At 45.2% G+C, this 19,544-nt stretch overlaps 2 protein-coding genes and 1 long non-coding RNA gene across 5 annotated transcripts; all 3 read left to right on the plus strand.

Moving 5' to 3' along the window:
• Positions 1–1,001: 1,001 nt before the first annotated feature.
• On the plus strand, positions 1,002–4,797 carry LOC136527169 (superoxide dismutase [Fe] 2, chloroplastic-like). 3 transcript variants are annotated; one of them, XM_066519786.1, is made up of 9 exons: positions 1,002–1,184; positions 1,825–1,908; positions 2,014–2,202; positions 2,360–2,531; positions 2,657–2,730; positions 2,826–2,852; positions 2,925–2,948; positions 3,058–3,214; positions 4,243–4,797. In XM_066519786.1, the coding sequence occupies exons 1-8, from the start codon at positions 1,104–1,106 to the stop codon at positions 3,181–3,183; spliced, it is 777 nt and encodes a 258-aa protein (XP_066375883.1). In that variant the 5' UTR covers positions 1,002–1,103; the 3' UTR covers positions 3,184–3,214; positions 4,243–4,797. The 3 variants fall into 3 exon arrangements, with proteins under 3 accessions (XP_066375883.1, XP_066375884.1, XP_066375882.1); XM_066519787.1 differs by having other exon boundaries at positions 4,300–4,797; XM_066519785.1 differs by having other exon boundaries at positions 1,009–1,184; positions 4,283–4,797.
• A 6,352-nt stretch (positions 4,798–11,149) lies between these two features.
• LOC136525573 (uncharacterized) lies at positions 11,150–11,872 on the plus strand. The gene has a single exon (XM_066518516.1). The coding sequence runs from the start codon at positions 11,150–11,152 to the stop codon at positions 11,870–11,872; it is 723 nt and encodes a 240-aa protein (XP_066374613.1).
• Positions 11,873–16,282: 4,410 nt separating this feature from the next.
• On the plus strand, positions 16,283–16,738 carry LOC136529576 (uncharacterized). Its single transcript, XR_010777360.1, has 3 exons — positions 16,283–16,345; positions 16,426–16,590; positions 16,671–16,738. It is a non-coding gene; the product is annotated as an uncharacterized lncRNA (long non-coding RNA).
• Positions 16,739–19,544: the final 2,806 nt, after the last annotated feature.

Raw genomic sequence — 19,544 nt, forward strand, 5'->3', positions numbered from 1 at the left:
TCATAGTTAAATGGCACATAAATATGGCAATCTTACTTAGGGGCTGTTTGGTTTCTACAGAAACTTCTAAAATTCCTGTCACATCGAATGTTTAGACACATGCATAGAGTATTAATATATACTAATTACGAAAATAATTGCATAACTTACGACTAATTTACGAGACGAATCTTTTAAGCCTAATTAGTCTATGATTTGACAACATTGTGCTACAGTAAACATATGCTAATGACAGATTAACTAGACTTAAAAAATTCATCTGGGAAATTAGCCTCCATCTATGTAATTGGTTTTATAATTAATCTATATTTAATGCTTCTTATTAGTATCTAAACATTCGATGTGATATGAATTTTAGGAGTGACTAAAGAACCAAACACCCCCTTACAGAGTTTACTAGGACAATATATAGTAGCTCACATGTCACAGCGCATCATAGATTCATAATTCGATCCCTCACGCTCATACAAATAACACAAAACAACTTACATAAGAACTAAAGTAACAAGTTAATAGTTTACATAATCACTTTATTCAACCATCTATAAAAAAAAATACCATCTTCATAGTTCGACATGTTATACATACGCTACAAATTACATGTTAAATGAACTAGTCAACATGATATGCTAATGACATTGGTGATATATATTCTCAAATTGTGGGTACCCATCATGTACCTACGGGTAAAATTTAATACCTGCACCCTACCCTTATATTTGCGTGTACCCGATCCTCGTGTAACCACGGGTGAGTTTTTATACCCGTACCCACACGGTATGAAACCCGCGAGTACCGGTGAGCACGAGGAAGATTGGACATCGTAGTTGCACTGTATTGATTTGAAGCACCACTCTAAGCCAACATGGAGGGCCTTAATGCTCGATATCCGAATTAGGGGGCCTTTTTATAAAATATATTGGTCGTAATTAATAGTTCCGATCAAAGTTAGGTGTATTTTTGTAAAAACACAGGATCGAGATTAGTAGTCGCGGTCCAACAGGGTTTTTTTAGAAAATGTTTTTGGCTGATCTGCAAACTTGCGGTGAAATTCCGGCTTCGGCTTCCGCGGGGTGGATTTGGATACCGCGGCGCAGGAAAAAATGGCGGCTTCAGCTCTCCACCTCCGCCTCCTCCCCTCGCCGCCGGCGGGTGTGAAGCTTCAGCAGCGACAGCTGCGCTCGGTGAGCCCCGCGGGACCCTCTACTGCACCCTTCTTCATCTACTCCCTTCTCGCTGCATCCCTGTTCGTTTTCGATTGTGCGAGAGCCGGAGCCACGCCTACCGGGGTTGCTTTGCTGCCCCATGTGCCCCACACCCAGGACCCAGTACGCTGCCCGCCATGGCGCTGCGCCGAGACTTGGCAGAGTGGAAAGTATGGAGCGGTCCGGGAAGTCTTTTCCGTTAACTGTAGTGTTCCGTAGGCTTGCCGGGCTGCCTAGCCATTATAATGCTCTAGCATAAGAGGATTCACGTGTGTCGATGTGTGTTTCACATGTTTATGAACTCTCAGTGTCTCACTTATGTCACTTGGAAACCAACGGCATTCTGATTGCGCAGTGAGATGACCTTACCTTCTTATTAAGAGACTAAATTGCACAGATGACTTTACCTTTTTAAGAGGCTAAATTACAATTTTCATTATTCAATGAGCATACTTGGGCCTTGAATTGAAATCATTTGATTGCTGGTTTAGTGAGGCCCAGTTTGTTTGAGCTTCTGTTGGATCCTTCACGAATTTTAAAGCATGTGAGAATCAATGAAATTGCTGTGCAGACATATGTTTTGAGATTGTGTGCTGTTTGTGCCTGATGTTTATTGCAGAGAATACAGAGGCAGGGTGGACTATCTCGAAGATTTTCGAAAGTCGTGTCCTATTACGGTCTCACAACTCCGCCATATAAACTGGTCTGTAAGCTTGTTGACGCCAATCTCAAAAGATTTGCGTGCTGACATTAAAGGAATGTCCAAATTTTTGCTTTGTTTACCATTGTTTTGTGGTACAATGTTCAGGATGCTCTGGAACCTTATATGAGCAAGAGGACAGTTGAACTTCACTGGGGTAAGCACCATCAAGATTACGTGGATGGCTTGAATAAGCAGCTGGCTACCAGCCCTCTGTATGGATACACTCTGGAGGATCTGATAAAAGAAGCTTACAACAATGGCAATCCATTACCAGAGTATAACAATGCAGCACAGGTAACTCATTGATGATACCCCGTTCATTATATTTTGCTTGCACTGATCATCTTCTGCCTGTCATTTGTTTTCTTTCAAAAAGAAAAACCGCAATTTGTGCTTTCGCCAATAGTAGGATGGTTTTTGGAGTTCCAAGCTTCTGTCTTCTGACATGCAGGTCTGGAACCATCACTTCTTCTGGGAATCAATGCAACCAGATGGTGGTGGCTTACCTGAGGGAGGTGTACTGCAGCAGATTGAAAATGATTTTGGCTCATTTACTAATTTTAGGGAAGAGTTCATCCGCTCATCCTTACAACTATTGGGGTCTGGTTGGGTTTGGCTTGTCTGTAAGTTTCCTTTCCATTTTCTCTGAAGTACAGGCTGCACTGATTCAAGCTACTGATTTTCTGAATTGCTCTTTCTAAAGCTAATTTCGAAGTTTAGTTTATATTCCACTGAATATTTGTTGCAGTGAAGAGAAATGAGAGAAAACTTTCAGTGGTTCATACACGAAATGCTATCTCCCCACTTGCTTTTGGCGATATTGTATGTTTACTAGACTCCCTTTTGGCCCTTGATGTGTTTTCTAAAATGTTTAAAGTACAAACTTTGCAATGACATCCCATATTCTCAAATTGCAGCCAATCATCAGCCTAGACTTATGGGAGGTAAGGACATGAACTCTGAGTTTGTAGATTCTATTTTGTGCCAAATATTAACACTTCTCCTTTTCTCTCCAGCATGCTTACTACTTAGACTACAAGGTGTGGTCTAGTTCTCTTTTTTTGTGCTTAACACCTAATTTTGAATTTTGACAAGTTAGTTATAACTTAGCAGAAAACATCTGTGGTTCTTTGTTTCTCAACTTTTCAGGATGATAGGCTAACCTATGTTACAAACTTTATGGACCATCTCATCTCTTGGCATACTGTCACTCTACGCATGATGTGTGCGGAGTCTTTTGTGAACCTTGGTGAGCCAAATATCCCGGTGGCATGAGCTACAGATACACCCTAGTTACCATCATGAGGTAAGAATTTAGGGTGAGTTTTCCCTACTCCTGCGTGTAACTACTCCCACATGTGTATCTCACAATCTAGAGAGTATCTGACCATACTTGGGGTGTCTAAATAAAGTATGTGCATATACAAGATTATTCAAAGTGGTATGCAAGACAAAGATGTGGGGATTTATTCAGTGTATGGACATACTCCTTTTTACTATACAGTAAATGCGATATATGACCATATGCAAAAAAAATATGAATTCCGCTTAAATTTTTTCGTGGTTATATCTTAGATTGGGTATGTAGATACACCCCACATGCCTTTGGGTATGTACACATACCCAAAGTGGTTTTTTCAATGTGTGAGACCAGGTGGGAGTAGATACACGCAGGAGTAGAAAGGAATTTCCCTATATATATATATATATATATATATATATATATATATATATATATATATATATCACGTACTCCAACTCAGGAAATGGGGCACTGTTTAGTTACTTTGTGCTTTTTTCCCAGCTATTGACTTCAATAGTAGCATTAATGTTCAGAACATCCATAGGTTTCTAGTGCTCTCTCATGGCACAACAGAACTTCTCTTGGAAAACTAGTACATGAGGAAACAGAATACTAGTATTGAGATTCATGCTCATGCACCATGAGATATCAGGTTACATGGAGGTTTTATGCAAAGGTTTTCTTTTTTTCTATTTTAGTTAAGGCCAGGTCAGAGTCGTGCCCAAGGCTTAACCTGCCACTGAACTGAGATGACAATTAGAGGCTGTCGCTATCACATTATTAGCACTAGGTCGATCTTTATTGGCAAGGAATACTGCTATAAAGCACCCAGTCCCTCACAAACTAAATAAAACAAAAAAGCATCCTGCGTTGAGCTAGTTGATGCGATGTTCTTGCATCTACTATACTTATATGTCAACATTAATTATTCAGGCCTACAGAGGCTGGCAAATGGTCCAGTTATCTTCCCTTTTGTCACCTCATCTAAAAGCAAATATTTAATATCTTCTATCATGTTGTTCGGTGTGCAGCTTTTAAGAGTTTGATCCCTTGTTTTCATCCACTGAATAGGTATCCTTTGGATACAGTGGATCAGATCCTGCTGGAGGAACCAGAGAGTTGCAAAGTCTCATCTCTCATAAGAAATGCTTATCACCCTAATGTCATACACGCGATGAATGTAAAGATAAGCTGCTGGGTTTTCACCATTGCCCTTGGGTATTGCTACAAGGAAATCACTAATCAGCATCCAATTTGAAGACGTTGAACAGGGCAGCTTTAGAAGCTTTGGAGCCGGTAGATTATGGAGTTAGTGATGGTCCAACTTGGGCTTTGAAGCCATGGCGCTTCCTCTAGACGGCTATGCTTCAGAATGAGTGCCCATAGTGTTGTTAGAATATTTTGGTTCTGTGTGTTTCATGAATTCATCATGCTAGTGTTCTGTTGTAGCAGAACTTGGAATAGAATGATATTCTTGTTTTACTGGTTGAGGAATCCTAATAGTTTTGGATTGTAGGGAAATCTTTTACGCGTTTCCAACACTGCAACTATGAATTTTTGTCTGAAAGGAAGTTGAAACTTCAGAACTTGAATGCAATGATATAGCCATCCAAAACCTTCAGACCTTGAGAGCCGTGGAACCGTGTAATTTATTACAGTGGCAGTGGTTGATCTAACATCTGTGAAAGTTAATATGCACTTCTAGTTTTGCTGAAAAGGATATCAGCAGTGCATTTTCAGTAAAACTACTTAATTCTCCTAGCTGCTGCATCAGCATAAGACTGAACATGAGAAAGCAGACTGAGCTATGCTTGAATGCTTCTGCCGCCAGATTCTGTAAAAGTTCAGCAGGAAACTTGTGAATCACTGTGAGCGTAGAAAAGAACGTCTGTCAGATCGTGAGCAGACCTAAGAAAAGAACGTCTGTCAGATCGTGAGCAGACATTCCCTGATCTTGACGTCCATTTTGCACGTCCAGTTCTGTAACAGTCGATCGATGCCATGTTCTCTGCACCAGCCATCGTAAAAAGGCGAGGCCTGCTCATTGTTGAATGCCCATCCCCTTGTAATTGTTGCAATCATAGATGACTGTACAGCAGCAAAGGTGTTTTTTGACATTTCGAAGCAGGTAGCAGCATGGGCTCGCAGCCATGACGGCTCTGCAGTCTGTACAAACAAACGGTTGCAGTACTGAAGGCTTTTTGTCAGCATGGGCCCAGACCTTCATTGATCTCTCTTTATGCAGGGACAGTGACGCCAACCAAAGGCTTTTGTGTAGCACTAGCACATGTTGTACCATCTACCATGCAGGTTGTTGCAGCAACTGCTAACAGAAAGGACGACACCGAAAAGATCATGGCAAACTGTTCTGCATCAGTCCACGCTGATGAGCGCGGCAGGTTAACCTGCTCAACCTGTCACTGGAGAGTGGAGAGCAGCCACTGATCTTTTGGTCTCAGATCACTGATCTATCTTGTGCAGTGTAGGCAAGATCTGGTGCAGCAGCCCAGACGCTGCTGATGGTGATAATTCAGACATGAAAAGAACGGCCCTACCCTACGACAGTCGAACAGGGTTCCCCAGAACCTGAATTCTGCAATGATTGCGGCACCCTTTTTTTATGAAAAGAGAAGAAGAAGAATAAATTCCATCGGAACACGCATAGCAGCAGTACAGTACAGATAAATTGCGCGAGCGAATGCGTTGTGTTCAGAATCGGAATCGGGTGATTAACAATAACAATAATAAAAGATGCGGTGGTTCAAACCATGGTTCGTTACGAATGCTCAAACTGACAGGGTAATCTCTCTTGTGCTACGACATGCATGCTTTATTATGTTTGCAGAACCAGACCAGACTAAAGGAAGCAGGCTACTGAAACTGAATCATCATCATCACTAGGTAGGTAGAAGAGACGGAGGCGATCTCCATCTGCATCTGGACCGTCCTCTGGAGCCGGAGCCCGGCCTAGTTGCAGCAGCAGCAGAGGCAGTCGAGGCAGCACTCGCAGGTCTCGTAGCAGCAGAAGCAGCACAGCGCCGTGAAGATGCTGCACATGAGAGGAACAAGAGTCCGTTAGTTCAGCAGAAAGCGATCTTCGTTCTTCAGGTACACAAGTCGGGATGATGGAAAGTAAGATATTTTAACGATCATCTATTTCACGCGCAAACAAGAGCGCATCCTGGATGCTGAACAAGAAATTCGACTCTCGAGATGATGCGAGTAAAGCAGGCATGGCTCTCCATGGATCTACAAGTGTACAATTAAGGACTAGCCGTTTTAAAAAAAAAAAAAGGACTTGAAAAAATTGACGTACGCGGAGCAGATGCAAAAGAATCAAGCTACTGATATTTGAAGGAGAAAAACGTGTCGGGTTTCTTCTGAAGAAAAAAAATCGATCCACTAATAGAAATAAACTAACGGAGAAACTAATTAAGAAGGGAGATCTGTGACTGTGAGTGAGCTCAAGTTCCAGGCCATCTGGCCATGGCTACTAAAACCGAGCTTGTTTTTTCTTTTCTTTTCTGACTGAATGAACTCACTCAAGAGACGAACGAAGAAAGAAAGCATCTGATGATCGAGTTGTGTCTGAAAGGGAGAGACGGAGCTGTAGCTCACCAGGCGTAGAGGCAGCCCTTCTCCTCGTGGCGCCTCTGCACGTGCTCGAAGTAGGACATCTCCTGGGCGGACGGCGCGTTGTACATCTTCGCCTGCTGCCTGCCTTGCGGAGCTAGCTGTGGCCTGAGTGGTGGGTTGCTGATGAACTAACCTAGCTAACTGTGGTTTCGTCTCTCCTGATCTTCTTCTTCTCCCTTGGGTGGAATGAGTGGTGGGCTACTGGCTGCCTGCCTGGTGGGTAGAATTTATAGACGGGGAAGAAGAAGAAGAATATTCGTGTGGTTTTCCACCCTACCCAGGGGCGGACACAGCTGTTGGGCGGGGGCTCAAGCCCACCTACCCATATCACAGCGGAACTCCTGTGGAGTTCCTATGAATTTTTAGACAAAGTTCTATAGTGTAGAGAGCTGAGACTTAAGATCGAACAGCAGTGTTGTTCAGCCCCTGAAATATTTTCTGGGTCCGCCGCTGACCCTACCTATAGAGATTATACTCTAAAAATGGAAAATCCGCCCCATGAATTTCACACCCAAAAAAGGGATATATTTCTGCGCGCATACGGAGTAGGAGTAGCATATGGAGATCAAGTACCGTGAATTCCGGACTAAAGACTTCAGTGTTCAGTCTTTGTTTTGGTTGATCAGGATACTAGTTTCAATTCATAGACTTTTCTTGAAACAGGAGGCAGCCTCCTTATGTGAATAGCCATTTTTTTTCTTTTTTTTTCTTTTTTTTGGAAAGGGAATAGCCAGTTCGGAATTCCTGGTAGGCTGGGAAAGAGTGTAGAAAGAAGCACACTCTAGCAGCACAGAAACAAAAAGGTGCCTGTAGGGCAGGCAAACGGCAGCCGTTTCAGTCATGCTATGCATGCGCGTCCCGTGAGTGGGTAAATCAGGTGCAACCGTGCGAGATCCTTCTGCCCCCTTGCCTCGCCACTAGGGATTGTGATGCTGCCAAAGGCCACCAACAACTCCATCTCGTCATCCATCTACCGGCGAGCTACTTAAGATTCTCTCCTTCAGTTTGGTGCCATGACATGGGGCCAATCGTTCGTCTGACGAGTCATGAAAAAGGACTGAATCTCTAAACGAAAGAGAGAGAAAATGGAAGAGTGGCATACATATGCAAACACATGCTTTTACTGAATTTATTTGAATATAACGCGTTTGGTGAACTTGCTGGTGAACTACCGGTTCCCTAGCTCTGAAACGAAACCAACTCCATCCAGTTGCAGGAACCACGAGCCATGAAAGAACACCGCATGCACATGACAGAACACAACAGAACGGAACGGAGAAGGAGAAGAAGAAGATCGTTCTCACTCACCATCCGTAGAGGCAGCCCTTCTCCTCGTGGCGCTTCTGGCAGTGGTCGTAGTAGGACATGTCCTGCGGCGGCGGCGGCGCGTTGTACATCCTCGCTGCCTTGTGGCTTCTCCTCTCCTCCTTCCTCTTCAGGTACGGTGACGCAGCAGCAGATGTTCAGCGACCTCTGCTTCTGCTTCAGTTCTGCACAGCAATGGATGGAGAGACGAGGTCGTATTTATACACAAAAGGCAGCAGCGAGGCCACCATTCGTCAATGCCAGGCGTGTTACCTTGGAAGAGTCCCTGGTTGCATCACATTTCACATGCGACAACAAAAAAAGGTTTGTTTCTACAGTATTTCTGCAGGCACAGGCACAGCGAGTCCATATTATATGCCTTTGTTTCCTTAGCATCCAAGGTTTGTACGCGATAGATGGCCATTTATTGCTAATGAATTCATTTTGATACTATATATCTATAAGATTTTGTACGCCAAGGTCATTTTGATATATATCTATAAGAGATGGAGACAACACTCAAGGTGTGACGTGATGGATGTGTTCTAAGTAATTCCCGGGTCAGCAAAGAAAAGGATGCGATTGCATTTATATAGTAGCATCTGTTCCAGGTTTCAACTCACATTTTTCACCTAACCCTCTTAGTACATGTGTTCATCTCATGATGTCATTTGCTCTTCCTCTGTTAGAGGTCATGCATGGGGCCATTACTTCTGCCAAGCTTATAAGTGGATTCGGTATTATTAATTAACTAATTAATTTGCACATCTTGAGTGAGATTTCTGTGGGCTCAAGATATGCCTGAATACTAAGGTGACACATTTATTATTAGGAGTGTTATGCATTTGTATGTATAGTAGTCCAGGCATGATGATGTCGCTAGCTTTCTGAACATCATGGGACTCTTTGTGAAGTTGCAGTGGATTCATTGTCAGGGTATATTGTAAGAGGTTTATGTGAGCTCAAGATACCCCTGATTAAGGTCAGGGTATTCATTGTCAGTGATAAAAGGTCTCAGAGATGGTAAGGAAAACTGGAGTCGTTGATTGAGATATATTTTATTGTGTGCTGGCGGACTTGACAGGCCAGGTGATATCTCCAAGGGATAGAGAGAGATGTGTTGCCATCATCTCATCTCATATGAATGAATGTTTTGCTTAGTGACTAAGAGATGAGATAAGAGTACTCCTAAGGCTGCGTAGAGCTAGAGACACTAGTATATATATACTAGAGGCAGCGGAACGCGGATTCTCTTCTCCGTCCGTTGCTGACCGTGACCAGTCAACGTGCTTCCTTTCATCAGCATCGACGACATGGACAGGGTCCATTATTGACCAGTCGTCCGTTGCTGTGCACCCCCCATGCTTTGTTGCCAAGTCTCGACTTCGCCTCGCGTGTGGCGCTAGACAGCAGGACGGCCATACGAGACAAGGATTCGTCGTGCTCGGAACTGCCGATCGAGCGCCCGAGCCTGTAGCTGTAGGAACAAAAACACACCACTCTCCTCTCTCTCTCCGTCTGCGACCGGTGAGTCCACACGCCACACGCCACATGCTACCTTTGTTTGATATATGATGTTTTGCTAGAGAAATTAACCTCTCAACTACCTATTGCATACGGCATACCTATGCATCACTACGGCCGGCAGCTCAAATACATATTAGTGACGGTTCAAGGTATATATTGGCCTCATTTGGCTGGCAGAATTTTGACTCAAACTGGCTAAAAAATACTGTTCTGATCGAATTATTGTGAGAGAAAAACACTGTTCTAACTGAAAAAAGAAGTCAAACAAACCGAATATGGGGTAAGCTAGTAGTGACATGAAAGAAGCATGTCTGTCTGTCCACACACTGCCATTGCATATGTTGTTCTGCTATATACTTATAATAATAATAATAATAATCGTTTTCGACAATGACAGAGACGACCAATGCCGATGCATGTGTGTACCTTGAATTGAATCGATCGGTCGCTGTTAGCACGATGCGGTGGCGCGAACAACAGTTTTAAATGTACATTAATTATGGGCTTAATTATTTGGTTCACTGACTCGCAGACTTGTTTGGCACCATGCTATTGATTTTGAGCGTCTGGCGATGCCAACAAGCCAAGGACGAGAGCACGCCACAAACCAAATAAAGAAGCCATATAGTAGCACATTTCATATGTAATATAGTAGTCTCTCCAACCACACGCACACAAACAATGGTTCGTTTTATAAGATGGTACTACCAAGGGTCCATTTGGTTCAGCAGTTGTAAAATAAAAAGGATGATTTGAGTTATGAGCTATGGGTCCCGGAAAAGACATAAGCTGTGTTTGGTTGGAACAACTCTGAAACCTACCCACTCTCTCTATCTCCCTTAAAAATGTTGCGAAACATCTCCTTATTTCCATTCATTCGGAAAATGGCCACAATAATAAAAAAAAACAGGGTCCAAGGTGCATTAGTAGCTTTCAAAAGCTCTTTTATTTCAGAGTGAATTTGGGCAACACCCAGTTATTCGCCACAAGCTGGCGACGTGGCATGTCTAGCGAGGAACGTCGAGCTTTGGATCCATTATTTCTACAAATAATTATGTCAGGGGTCTATTTATAGAAATAGTTTATAAAAAGAGGTAAAATAGAAATTTTTTACCACGATCAGGTGCTCCTAGATGGATTTCTCCACCAACGTGGGTAGCAAAGATGAATGTGGATGTAGCTGTTGGAAAGACTTCGGACGTGGCTGTTAGATTGTAAACGTGACACGGCCCATGGGTCTGCCGTATCCGGCTTCCCATCGTGTCTATATGTACACAATACAGGTCCCTAAGTAATACATCGCGTATTCCACAATTTCTATTACGCTTTCATGGTATCACAGACGGTTCGCTCCCGCAGCCGCTTCCGTAAACCCTAGCCGCCGCTGACTACGTCGCCGGCTCACCGCCGCTGACCTCACGTCGCCGGCCCTTCCACTGCCCTACCCCCGAGCGCTCCGCATGGTCGACCATGGACTGCTGCGTTCTCACCTGGGCCTACGGCACCGTGTCCAACGATCTACAGCAATCGTTGATGATTCGGGATCCCAACGCCCGCGCTGCCTGGCTCTACCTTGAGGATGAATTCCTCGGGCAGCGTGAGTCTCGCGCCCTACTGCTGGAGGCTGAATTCCGCTCCTTCAAGCAGGGCGCCCTCTCCATCACGGACTACTGCCGCCGCCTTGAGACGATGGCCGCCTCCCTCGCCGAGTTCGGTGATCCGATCGATGATCGGCAACTCGTCCTTACCCTCTTCCGTGGCCTCAACGACAAATTTTGCCACATGTCGAATATGAAGATGCAGCGGCCCTTCCCCACGTTCGACGGGGCACGCACGCTGCTGCTCCTCGAGGAGATCGACCTCAACGACATCACTGCCGACGACACTCATGCCACACCGCCGGAGCCGCTGGCCCTGGTCGCTGCACCAACACCACCTCCGCAGCGCCCTCCTGCACTGGCCCCCGCTGGTTCCGGCGCTCCTGCTGGATTGCGCAACCCGCACCGCCGTGGATGCGGCGGCAAGTCTGGTGGCAGCATTGCTGGACCTCGACATGGTGGTGGCGCACCATCTGGCCTAGGCACGGGTCACACCAATCCCTGGTCTGGTACTGTCCAGTTGTGGCCGCACGGTTACAGTGGTCTATCTGGCCACATGCTACGTCCTCCGTCCGCGCCGTACAACCACCCCTAGCCTACATTCAACATGCTACCCTACTACCCGGCGACGGCCCTAGGGTTCGCACCACCACCTCCAGGCTTCACGTACGGAGGCGTAGCTCCCACGTTCGCCCCGTCTTCGGCGTCCTCGTCGGGTACACCACCTCTGCCTACGCCGTGGAACTGTCGATGTTTTACCACCGATAGCCTGCCACGGGGGTACACGGGACAGTTGTTCGGGCTTCGGCGAATAGCGGAATTCGGCGGTTACGCAAAGAGACTCATGATTTATACTGGTTCAGGCCCTCGACTTGGTCGAGTAATAACCTTACGTCCAGTTTTGGCGTTAGCCTGTTTGCGTCGTATTGCTTTTAGTATCGGGTATGCGTTCTCCTCTTCCAATGGGTACCCTCACCAGCCCTTTATAGTCCAGGCGCTGAGAGGCGTTGTTTGTGTCCTATTCGGATACAAGGTCAGAGTCCTAAGCTACGCTTCGGGCGCCTTTCCTTGTATAGTTTGAGTTGGAGTTTTGGTTTTGCACGTTGCTTTGCTCCGCGTTCTTCTTGGCGATTGGGCTGTAGGCCTTGTTACCAAGGCCTACCTCCCTGCAGTATGGTCTATGGGGGGCCCGTAGGGTTCCCCATCGACAAGCCCCCGAGCATTTTATGATTGAGCTTCAAGGGCCGAGTTGTTGTAGTCTTGATCCGGGTCCTTCTTGAAGTGAAATCTTGAGATGGTCTTCTTTGATTCTTCTTTTGACTGATGTGCACTTTTGCTTGATGTCCTCCAGGTTCTTTTTCCTAGTGCAGCGAGTGCAATTTTGCAAAAATTGCACTCATTGAGTGTAGCCCCCGAGCCTCTTGTTTTTTGGTACAAAAAGCTGGGGGGTCAAAAAATTTGAAAATATGTTTTTCTGTGGTAGGTACTTGCAGCCCCCGAGCCTTCTCCGGGTTCTTTTCTATTGAAAAGAAGCTGGAAGAAGGGTCTTGATTTGTACTCCTTTGATCTTTGTCTTTTACGGGTCACGGATGGGTCTTGTATAGCCGTGAGTGAGCGTCTTCTTTTACTTTTTGTCAGGAATCTTGCTTTTGGGTACTATTCGCCTTTGTTGCTTTGCTCTTTTGTTCTTTTCCTCTTTCTTTCTTGTGATCTTTAGCCTTATTTACCTCTGGTTTGCTATAAATATCTTCTTTGTTGGTTGTGGTTCTTCCTTGAGTAGGAAATTTCTTCTTCAATTCTTTCTTCATTCGTAGATATGCTGGTGTGTGAGGTTGAGCAGCCCCCGGGTTTATGCTTGCTTGGTAATGAACATGCTGCTCTATCTGTTCTTCTACGTCCGGGCTGCCACTGCTGCCGCCACTGGGTTCCTTGTTGCAATTTTTAAGAATCTTGTCTCTATCTTATGTCTGAGTTTATCCGGTCCTGTTTGGCCTTCTGTAACCTTTGTATTTGTCTTCGATCAATGAGATGTATAATTTTTCTCTGTCCGAGTTCTTTTTCGACTGTAATCCTTTGACATTGTAATTTTGTATGTGATCCTTCATACGTCTCCGAGTTGTTTGTTCGGTTACTTATTGCTGTTGTCATTCTGGTTGTTGGAGAATTCAATGTGTCTTCGCGGGTTGTATTGCTGCTGTGGAATATTCTCTTGGATATGCTTTATCTTGTACTGTGGCTGTTCTGGGTATGTACTGTTCCTTCGTGATGGTCTAGTCACATCTGATTTTTTACTGAAGTCCTGGCTCTGCAGTGGTTCACATGGTTGTCCTTTTGGTGTTCTTTTTTCTTCCATGAGTCTGGCATATGTGCATCTGAGTTGTGCTATAAATATGGCCTGTTGCTGATACCCTGCTGTGCAGTTTCTTCTTCTTCTTTTTGTAGTCATGGATATTATAGTTTGGGAGCTTGACGAGCCCCCGGGCCTGTTCTCTTTCTTCTGTTTTCTTCTGCTAGTAAATGGTGCAGGTCTTGTGATAGAGACTAGTAGCAGGCTAGTCTTGAGGTGGTATTTAGCTGTAAGGGATATTGAGGCAAATGGTGTAGGTCTTGTGATAGAGACTAGTAGCAGGCTAGTCTCGAGGTGGTATTTAGCTGTAAGGGATATTGAGGCAAATGGTGTAGGACTTGTGATGTGAGTGATGCATGTTGCGTTGCCTCATCTTCTCGTGCCTGCCCTTTCTTTTTTGTTCTTCTTATAGTGATGATTGGCGCGTGTTCTGGCTTGTTCTTCGATAGTCCGCTGTAGATCAGCCATTATTCAGTCTTCTGCTGTGCCATTTAGGTTCAGTCCAATATAGATCAGCACGTGTTGAGAGATGGTGCCGGGTTCTTCCATATTGACGTGGTTGTCGTTGTCAATCTTGGATGACTTGTGGGTGCCTTCTCTGTCACCTATAGCAATCTTGGATGTGCGCCTTTCCTTTGGAGAAAAGTATGTTCGAGTTGTTTTATCCTGCCTGGTAATATCGAATCTTGGTTCGAGGGTTGCAACCTCGTGCTGAATGATTTCCTTTGCTTTCTTCGTCGAATTCATCAGATCTTGTATTCTGTTGTAATCTCAATGTACCTTTGATGAAAAGAAAAAATATTCCTTTCTGCTCTATGACCGAGTTGTTTATTGATGTGGCCGAGCTCTTTTGTATGTTTGTACTGTGGTGTTTTGTCATGACTGACTTGTTGCATCCTTCTTTCCTGGTTGCCTCCTTGTGAATGTGTTAATTCGTCATGTATCCGTTATAGTCTGAACGGACCGTTGCCTTTTCGTTTTGTGTGCACGGTAATTGTGGAACGGTAACTTTGAAGGGCCTCTTCGGGCAATCCGCGTGATTTTGGGCCTCGTGGGCCGCGTACTTTTCTTGTATAAAGATAACTGCTCTGTTACTGTTGGCTTAACTTGCCTTTGCAGTAAAAAATTCCCCAATCTCAGCCAAAACCCTAGCTCCGTTGTGCCTTCGATCTCCTGCTATTTCCGTCCAAATCTTGTCTTTGTTTTTCTGAGATGGTGGCGAAGAACAAGAGCAAGAATAAGGGCAAATCTGTCGACGAGGAGGCGTCGCTCAAGGTGATCGAGAACACCGAATTTGTTGCGATGCGGAAAATACAGTGGCAACTCCCCAAGCCATCAACTTCGGAGGCGGAGTTGGATCTGCTTGTTGCTCATGGCCTTCTACAGGAGAAATGTCTCTCTAATTTCTCTGGTCCTGGTGAGCACGATGTCCCTTCTCCCACTCTGAATCAATCTGTTCTTTTTGTTCCTTTTGTGCGGGCGGGGCTCTGTTATCCCCCGTCCGATTTCTTGCTTGAGTTTCTTGGATCCTATGGGATTCAAATCCATCATCTTACCCCTAACGGGGTTCTTTTTCTTTCTACCTTCGTGCATTTTTGCGAAGTTTTCGTTGGAATTCCTCCAAATCTTCTTCTTTTTCGTCATTTTTTCCGTGTGCGTTTGTTAGACGGAAATAATACTCCTTTTCTCGGCTGCTGCCTTATCCAATCCCATCAGGGAGTTTCTTTCCCTTCTCTTACCCTTTCTGATTCTGTCAAGAATTGGGCGGAGAAGTGGTTTTATATTTCAAAACCTGCTCTTTCCTTTTCTCATGATCTTTCTGTTCTTCCCGTTCCCCTCTCTATTTGGAAAGATAAAATCTCTTCTGCTGAGCGTGCTGCTCTGAAGCCTGTACTCGCTCGAGTTGCAGTGCTTAAACAGGCAAGCTTAAGTGGCAATTGTATAGTTGCCAGTTTCTTGCGTCGCCGAGTGCAACCTCTTATGCAGAGGGTGCATTACGGCTTTGAATATACTAGGCCCTCAGATCCTTCCTGACTTGTTCCTGATGTCGAGTTGCCTGAGGAGGTCATTCTTGAATGCCTGGGGCGTATTCTGGGTGGGGTCTCTATGATGCCTGCTCATGTTGAAGAGTATGATGCTGCTCATCCTCCTCCTGAGGTAAGTGGTAATCTCCTCCGAGTTCTTTTGGGTTTTTGTAATTCATATTCTGTTTTTGACTTCTTTCTTCTTCTCTTGCATGGTTTTGGTCGGGCTTTTAAGCTTGAGATAGCTGTTGCTGCTGGTAGCGGGGCTGTTGTTGAAGAGCCCGCCAAAGAAGGAGATGAAGATGATGATGCTGTTGCCGGTCCTGTGGTAGTTGCTGCTACCGGGCCGGGTTCTTCTTCTGCCAGGTTGATTACTGGCTTGTTTGAAGGTCACTACTCCTACGTTGAGTATGTTCCTGATCCTCGAATTGCTCAATATATCTTGTCATCTAGGAAGCGGAAGTCAGAGGTTGCTGCTAAGCATATTTTACCCAAGAGGCAACGTTCAATTCGTTAGATTGCCTCAACAGGTAATGTTCTCGTAGGTGAGCTTGTGCTTTCTCCTGTGTTGTTTCTGCCGCTGTCTTTTGGTTTGCTTTGTTTTACTGATCCCAGCTTTTGTTGTCTTGATAGAAGGCCGGTCTGTTGTCTTGAGCGAGGTGGAGACTGAGGATGAGGTCCCCTTGATCACTCGACCGTAAGTCTTCCGCTGTAAATTTTCTTGTGCTTGTCTTTTTGCTCTTTTCCTAAATAACTGAATTGCTTTTTTCATTATAGTCGGAAACCGGCACCTTGTGCCCCTTCTGTGACAGTTGTATCTGCTTCTGTCCTGGAGGCCCTCCCAATCCCCTCCTTTGAGGTGGTTGAGGATGATTTGTTCGATGTGCCTCTCCCGAATCTTGGCTTCTTAGGGGTGGTTGGAAACTTTAAGAAGGTTATCAAGTAAGTATATTTATCTTGTCTTCTGATTCGCCATTTTTGCTTTTGTCTCTGACTGGCCCGAGCTCTTTTTTCGAATGTAGGCCTTCGGAGGATACTTCTTCTTCCCTGGCTCTTGATGCTGGTGGACCTCTACAAGATTTTACTACTGGTAAGTTATTTTCCTGTTTATGCTTGCTTTCTTGGTTTTTTCTTTTCTGTCTGACTGGTTGTTTTCTTTGTAGCTTCTCTTCCACGTATTGCCTCTCCTGCTCCGCGTGTTGAGGAGGAGGCTATTGGAACTCTGGTGTCTCCTCCAATGGAGCACCGAGTTGAAGTGAACTTAGGCAGCCCTTTTGCTGCTCCTATTCTGCCGACCGGGTTGTCCCTGTTGGACAACCTCGAAGCAGCTGCTCGGGAGGATGCAGTGAATGGGGAGCCGACTGATAATAATCCTTCGTCTGTTGCTGCTGTGGATGCTGCTGGTACTTCTAGTGCCGGCCAGCCTTTGACTTCTACTCCAAGTACTCTCCTGTTAACTCAGGGTGGGGAGGAGTTGGTCCAACTCGGTCGTGTTGAGCGGCTGTCTGAGTTGGTTTCTTTGTGGGAGAATTTCTCGGGCGCGTATGGCGCCAAACTCAAGGTATTCGAGTTCTTTTTAACTTTCGATATTGGTTTTTTCTGCTGATGTCTCACATATTTTTGCTTTGCGGTCTTTATTTCAAGATCAGGATGTCTTGTTCGGTCCTCATGAGGCGCAATTTACTGCCATTACTGAAGCCAATTTGAAAAGAAAGGAAGATGAGCTGGCTCGGACTGAAGTTGTCCTGACTTATGAGAAGGCGCAACGTGCTCTGATGGAGTCCGCCCTCAATGCTAAGGTGCTTGAGGCTGAGAAGGTGCGCGACTCATCTTTGCAGGCTGTTACTGTTGCTCAGAATGAGGTCTCCGCATTGAAGAAAGAAAAAACTGGTGGGTTCTCCTTTCTTTGCATACTTGCTTTTTCTGCCTTGTTTTTTCTTTCTTTCTTTGAGTTCTTTGTCTGCTTTCTTTTCAGCTCTTGTTAAGGATAAGGAGAGTTGGCAGAAAGAATGAGAGGAAATGGTCAATACCCTCCGTACTTCTCAAAATCAAGTCGAGTCTGTAAGTTCTTCTAATATCAAATTGAAAGAGGCCCAAGATTTATTTGCTCAGGCCAAGCTGATTAGATCTGGAGCTGACCGTGACCTTGTTCAGGCTTTGAAGTCAGTGCAAGATTTGCAGGAGAAGTTAGCAGCTGCCCATGATCAATTCCAGGCTCTCCAAACTAAGCTGACAGGTGCCCAAGGTCAATTATGGGCTCTTTATGAAGCTGTGAAGCCTATTATTGCTGCTGTTTGTCGCCAGGAGGACTTTGCTCAAGGGTTGAGAGGCATTATCCCGGTGTTGTCAACTCGATTTTTTGAGTTTGTCAAGGGTGGTTTTTACCGTTGTGTAAACAATGTTATATCCTTCATCCGGGTTGCCACTCCTGATGCTCCGCTTCAGCAGATTGTAGATCCTTCCGTGACTGCAGAGCTTGCGCAGCGATGGGATGAGGCGAAGGTGGAGCTTGGTGGTCTTACAGACCAAATCTTGGAACAGATGGATGTGCTTCCTGCTGTGCCTCCAGCTCCTTAGATGTTTTGTGTAATGAACTTGTGGTTTCTTGTAATATATACTTGTCTCTGAAAATATGATCAGGCTTTGCCCTGCTTTTGAATTTGTCTTTGACTGAAATGAGCAGGCTTCGACCTGCCTTTTTTTTCTTCTGAGATGTCTATGAATAATATGGAAAAGTTTCACCCTATCTTTCCTTGTGGCTTTTTTCTGCTTTGCCATAGCTTGTTTCTTCTTGTGATGTAGTAGAGTTGATGGAGTTGATTATACCTTTCTTGGGGTAATCAACCGATTTGTACTGTAGATCGCTCCTTGGGTGAAGTAGTTGATCGTACCGCTCTTTGGGTCGGCGATCGAGTTGTTTGGAGTGTTTGTGTCGCTCTTTGGGTGAAGTAATCGATTGTACCACTTTGGGGTAGACGATCGAGTTGTTGGAGTGTTTGTGCCCCTCCTTGGGCAACGTAGTCGATCGTGCCGCTCTTGGGGTAGGCGATCGAGTTGTTGGAGTGCTTGAGTCCCTCTCTAGGCGAAGTAGTTGATCGTACCACTCTTGTGGTAGGCGACCGAGCTGTTGGAGTGCTTGTGCCGCTTTTTGGGCGAAGTAGTCTATCGTACCACTCTTGGGGTAGGCGATCGAGTTGTTGGAGTGCTTGTGTTGCTTCTTGGGCGAAGTAGTCGATCGTACCACTCTTGGGGTAGGCGACCGAGTTGTTGGAGTGCTTGTGCCGCTTCTTGGGCGAAGTATTCGATCGTACCACTCTTGGGGTAGGCGACCGGACCCGTATAGCACAACCGTTTCTGGGTTGGCTGTTTGCAGGGTAAGTAAGCAATCATACCAGCTCTTGGGGTAAGCGATTGCGCCCGTATAGCAACAACCATTTCCGGGTTGAGCTGTTTGTAGGGCTGCCCCTTTTTCCCCAACCTGATTATGGGTTGGTTCTGTCCGTTGGATAGGGCTATCAGTCGTACCATCTCTTTATGGTAGAGTGACAAATGCTAGCTTGGGTCTCCTTACCCAAGAAGCTATTTGGCCATTGGCCGTCAGTCAGACCATCTCCATATGGTTGAGTGACAAGATTGCCCGTGTAGCGCAACCATTTCTAGGTTGGCTGTTAACAGGAAAGCCCCTTTTTCCCCAACCTAATTACGGGTTGGTTCTGTCTATTGGACAGGGCTCATATTTGAAGCTGTTCTTCTTGAATAATCTCAATTTTTTTTCTCTTGAAACTTGAGTACAATCTGTTGTACTTAATTGTAGAATCTTTTGAGCTGGCTGATATGCCAAGTGTTCTTTATAGGTATTTCATCTGAAGTCATCAACTCGTATGTGCCGGGTCCTG

Source organism: Miscanthus floridulus, chromosome 19 (genome assembly GCF_019320115.1).
Source record: "Miscanthus floridulus cultivar M001 chromosome 19, ASM1932011v1, whole genome shotgun sequence".
Taxonomy (NCBI): domain Eukaryota; kingdom Viridiplantae; phylum Streptophyta; class Magnoliopsida; order Poales; family Poaceae; genus Miscanthus; species Miscanthus floridulus.

Bases quoted from the DNA above. Each gene is read 5' to 3' on its own strand.
- LOC136527169 (XM_066519786.1), top strand. From the start codon at position 1,104: ATGGCGGCTTCAGCTCTCCACCTCCGCCTCCTCCCCTCGCCGCCGGCG. The intron at 1,185-1,824 runs GTGAGCCCCGCG...TGTTTATTGCAG, and splicing joins AGCAGCGACAGCTGCGCTCG to AGAATACAGAGGCAGGGTGG. The intron at 2,731-2,825 runs GTATGTTTACTA...CTCAAATTGCAG, and splicing joins CACTTGCTTTTGGCGATATT to CCAATCATCAGCCTAGACTT.
- LOC136525573 (XM_066518516.1), top strand. From the start codon at position 11,150: ATGGACTGCTGCGTTCTCACCTGGGCCTACGGCACCGTGTCCAACGAT.